The sequence below is a fragment of the Orycteropus afer genome, unplaced genomic scaffold (genome assembly GCF_000298275.1).
Source record: "Orycteropus afer afer isolate SDZICR_OR568_19922 unplaced genomic scaffold, OryAfe1.0 scaffold00412, whole genome shotgun sequence".
Taxonomy (NCBI): Eukaryota; Metazoa; Chordata; class Mammalia; order Tubulidentata; family Orycteropodidae; genus Orycteropus; species Orycteropus afer.
The window spans coordinates 2,233,546-2,238,834 of NW_006921999.1; the positions used below are offsets into that span (position 1 = coordinate 2,233,546).

Genomic DNA, 5,289 nt, shown 5'->3' on the forward strand with positions numbered 1-5,289 from the left:
ACCCAAAGAGGGGTTGCTATGCATAGAATTGACTTGACGGCAGTGAGTTACGTATTAGCTCACTATCTTTGTATAACCTCTCATACCCAAACCTTTTCACTGCAAGAATCCACTGGAATTATCAAAATATTCTTGTGATTCTTGAGCTTTAGTACTTGAGGTCATATAAGATGATTCTTAAAGGAACTAATGTTCCTTAGAAGTATATTTGCTTTTATTTCAGAGACAGTAGAGGAAATTTGAAGAAGTGACTGTTCTCCCTGTTGTCCAAGGAAAACTGGAAGGAGCGATTAGATACATTCTAAATTAGAATCTTATCTCTCCATAGGTAGCATAGTGCCTAAGGCACTTGACTGCTAACCAGAAGGCTGGTGGTTCAAACCCACCAGCCACTCCTCGGAAGGAAGATGGGGCAATCTACTTCCGTAGTGATACTGCCTCAGAAACCCAAGGAGGGGTCACTATGAGTTGGGTCCGACTCAATGGCACATAACAACAACAATAATCTCTCCATAATTCATATCTCAACAGAGACAGTAGAGATGACCAAGGACAATTATTCCTTGACAACTGAGTTTATCCTCACAGGATTTGCTTATCACTCAGATCTGAAGACCGTTCTGTTTGTGGTGTTCTTTACTATCTATCTGATCACAATGGTGGGGAATCTCGGTTTGGTGATGCTGATTTTCATGGAACGCCGTCTTCACACACCCATGTACATCTTTCTGGGAAACCTGGCTCTGATGGATTCCTGCTGTGCCTGTGCCATTACCCCCAAGATGTTAGATAACTTGTTTTCTGAGGACAGAATGATTTCCCTCTATGAATGCATGGCACAATTTTATTTTCTCTGCCTTGCTGAAGGTGTGGACTGCTTTCTCCTGGCAGTAATGGCCTATGATCGTTATGTGGCAATATGCAGTCCTCTGCAGTACCACACCATGATGTCGAAGCAACTCTGCATTCAGATGACCATAGGGGCCTACATGGCTGGGAACTTGCAATCCATTATTCATGTGGTACTTCTATTAAGGTTAACCTTCTGTGGATCTCATCAAATCAATCACTTTTTTTGTGATATTCTTCCATTATATAGACTCTCCTGTGTTGACCCTTATATCAATGAACTGATGGTACTTATCCTTGCAGGGTCAATTCAAGTCTCCACTGTTATCATAGTCTTAATCTCTTATCTTTTCATCCTCTTCACTATTTTCCACATGAAATCTAAAGAAGGAAGAGGCAAAGCCTTATCTACTTGTGCATCTCACTTTCTTTCTATCTCAGTATTCTATGGTTCTCTTCTCATCATGTACATTCGGCCACATTCACTTAAGGAAGATGAGAAAGATATACCAGTTGCTATTTTTTATACTATAGTAATTCCTTTCTTAAACCCTTTTATCTATAGTCTAAGAAATAAGGAAATAATAAATATTATGAAAAAAATTATGAAGAAGAGAAAATTTCATAATGTTATCAAACAAATATCATTCTCTGTAACAAATTGATTTTAATTAGAAGAAATTTTCAAAATCAAGGATACTGAGAAAATGGAAAGTAACCACTTTGTATATCAAATATTAAATCACTAAACAATGATGAATTTTAAGTCAAACAATGTATAAATGTTTAAATAACGTTTGAAAGGAGGAAATCTGGTGTCTCTTAGGAGGGAATTAAATGACTACTCCTAAGGTCACAAATTGTGTCAGCTTGGAATCGACATATATATGTAAATTTTAACATATCCAACCAATCCTAGGAATGAAATTTAGTATATAAATGTATTGTTTTTGTTAGCTCTTGTTAAGTCACTTCTGACTCATAGTGATCCTATGGGCAACAGAACAAAACACTTCCTGGTCCTGTGTCATGCTCCCAATTCTTGCTATGTTTGAGCTCACTGTTGCAGTCACTGTGTCACTCCATCTGTGTGAGAGCCTCCCTCTTTTTCCTGATCCTCTACTTCACCAAGGATGATGTCCTTCTCCAGGAACTGGTCTCTCCTAATATTATGTCCAAAGTAGATGAGATAAAGTCTCACCATCCTTGCTTTTAAGAAGCATTCTGGCTGTGCTTCTTCCAAGACAGATGTGTTTGTTCTTCTGGCAATCCATGGTACATATAGTACTGTTCTCCAACATCATAACACAAATGCTTCACTCTTTCTTTTCATTATCCAGATTTCACATGCATATGATGCAATTGAAAATACTACGATATATGTCAGGTGCACTTTAGTCTACAAAGTGACATCTTTGTTTTTAACACTTTAAAAAGATCTTTGTTGGCAAATATACAGAATCCTTAAGCATACTCTTGCAAACTCCCATGTATTTCAAGTTTTCATATATTATTTAAACTACACCATGAATGAAAATAAACTGTGTATTTGAATTTGATTCTCAACTTCCTTTCAGTAGTTCAAGAGTTTAGGTTGGAATATGAATTTATCCACAATGGTTAAAAATCAGGAAATCTGTGTGTCCGAGTTGTATCCTTTTACCATACTATTCAATCTGTATGGTAGTACAGATTTAGATTATAAAACAGAGAACAAGGCATCATGATTGGAAGAAGATTCATTAATAATCTGCAATGTACAGGTGACACAATCTGGCTTGCTGAAAGTGAAGAGAATTTGAAGCACTTACTGATGATCAAAGACTACAGCCTTCAATATGGATTACAACTCTACATAAAGAAAACAAAAATTCTCACAACTGGACCAATAAGTAACATCATGATCAAAAGAGAAAAAAGTGAAATTGTCAAGGATTTCATTTTACTTGGATCCACAATCAATGTCCATGAAAGCAGCAGTCAAAAAACCAAACAATGTTTTGCTTTGGGCAAAACTACTGCAGAAAAACCTCTTGAAAGTGTTAAAAAGCAGAGATGTCTTGTCACCTTGAGAACTAACATGTGCCTGACACAGCCATGGTATTTTCAATTACCTCATATGCATGCAAAAGCTGGACAATGAATAAGGAAATTCAAAGAAGAATCGATGTATTTGTGTTACGGTGTTAACTAAGAATTTTGAACATACCATGGAGTGCCAGACAATCAAATAAATCTGTTTTGGAAGAAGTACAGCTAGAATGCTTCTTAGAAGAGAGGATGGCAAAACTTCATCTAATGAGCTTTGGACATGCTATCAGAAAGGATCCATATCTGGAGAAGGTGTCATGCTTGGTAAAGTAGAGAGTCAGGGAAAAAAAAGAGAAAGATAATCAATGGGATTGATTGACACAGTGGCTACAACAATGTACTCAAGCACAGCAAAGATTATGAAGATAGTGCAAGACAAGGAAGTGTTTTCTTCTCTTCTCCATAGGGTCACTATCACTATGTACCAGAACTGATTCGACACTTTGTAACAACTATATATATGCTGTTGAGTTGGTTTGACTCATAGCAACCCCTCCTTGGGTTTCTGAGATAGTATCTCTACCGAAGTAGATTGCCCAGTCTTCCTTCCGAGGAGTGGCTGGTGGGTTTGAACTACCAGCCTTCTGATTAACAGTCAAATGCCTTAGGCACTATACCACCATAGTTCCTAATATCTATAGAAGAATATATATATTCCTTCATGTGTTTTTATGTGTGTAATGGCTTTGTATTTATATTACCATTCTGTAGTTTCAATATACAGCTTCAGTTTTATTGTAAATCATATTATCATATAAAGTTTCTAAACTTATGGTCTCTTAATGTATTGTTTCTTTTTATTTCCCCAGTCTTTACTCACCCTTTAACTCTTATGAATTGTTGTCTTTTATACCCATAATTCTTTGCCATTATAAAAAATGATTATGAAAAATGCTGAATCAATACTTTCTCTGCAGGCAGTGCCTATATGCTTACTGGTGCCTTGTTCTGTAATAACATTCTTTTATTCTTATGTGCAAGTGCAGATGAAGAACACAACAAAAGGTATTCTTTGTTTTATAAAATTTCAACTCTCTGTCTTGTTATTGTTGTTGGTTTTGGGTGTCGTCAAGTTGAACCTAACTCATACTGTACTTAAAGGACAGAGTAGGACTACTCCATAGGGTTTCTTATGTTTTAATCTTTACCAGGACAGAAAATCAGGTTTTTCTTCTGAGAAGCAGCTGATTGGGTTTGAACTACCAACTCTTTGGTTGGCAGCTGAGCATTTATTCATCGCACCAACAAAAAATAAGAAAGTCCCAATTTTACAAATGAAATATAAAGAACTAAATGTTTCCCAAGGAAAATGTCCTTACCACATTTTTAAATTTCTGTTTTAACAAACCCGAACACCCAATTGGATGTCTTGCACACAGACGATAAATAAATTGAATGACTGAGTGACATAAAAACTATCATACCAATGGTAACTATTTAGAAAGCGTTTGTAGCACATGTAGAGAAAGAAACTTATGAAACCTATTTTAAGACTTTCTGCAAGATCGAGCCATTTCTCAGCTTAATCATTGATGAGCAAGCTTCTTTGCAACACTTTTGTTCCACAAAATTCTCCTCGGAAGGAAGGTTGGGCAATCCTACTTCCGTAGTGATACTGCCTCGGAAACCGAAGGAGGGGTCGCTGTGAGTCGTGGCTGACGCGATGGCAAATAACAACAACAACAATGTTAAGTTTGAGTTGTTAAAACAAGTTACTATGTCCCCCCTCTAAAAGCATTTTAACGGAATTATAGTCATTTTTTAAAGTAATCTTTCTGCTAAAATGAATATATTTGTCTAAGTACCTAGATAATTATTTTGGAATTGATTTTCACCATAACTCAAGAGAAATAATTATGATATGAATTAATTTCCCACCCTCTTTTTTCTGATAGATAATTTCAGTGAGATAATTATTATTATAAGCCCCACAAATGAAACTTTTACTTTTTTAGGAATTACAAAGCATCTGAAATGCTCAGTGTTTCTAATCAATCCCCTAATACTGGTGTCTTATTTTGTAGGTGCTGAATAAATTAAGACTTTATTGTAGCACTCTATCTCCTTATAATTTTTCCTTACGGTATGGAATCTCTTGAATGCCTTTTATGTTAAAAATTCTTCATAATTCCAGTTTGATTGAGAGTAGGATTATAAAGGAGTTAAGATCCTCTAGTCACACTTCTTCACCTTTTACAGCTGAAAACTGTTAACTGTATACCACACAGAATTAACAGAAACAGTTCTTTATCACTTCAGTGCTCATTCCAACATGCCAAACTTTCTCTCTGTACATTCAACAAGCTGCCACCTGGGAAGAAGAGACACTATCAGTCATCAGAATTTTAG

At 36.0% G+C, this 5,289-nt stretch overlaps 1 protein-coding gene across 1 annotated transcript; it reads left to right on the forward strand.

The window, feature by feature from the left end:
• The first annotated feature begins 518 nt into the window (after nucleotides 1–518).
• Nucleotides 519–1,514, forward strand: LOC103208107 (olfactory receptor 5K3-like). The gene has a single exon (XM_007953782.2). The coding sequence runs from the start codon at nucleotides 543–545 to the stop codon at nucleotides 1,512–1,514; it is 972 nt and encodes a 323-aa protein (XP_007951973.1). The 5' UTR covers nucleotides 519–542.
• The last annotated feature ends 3,775 nt before the right edge of the window (nucleotides 1,515–5,289 follow it).

Excerpts from the sequence above, each read along its gene's own strand:
- LOC103208107 (XM_007953782.2), top strand. The coding sequence starts at position 543 with ATGACCAAGGACAATTATTCCTTGACAACTGAGTTTATCCTCACAGGA.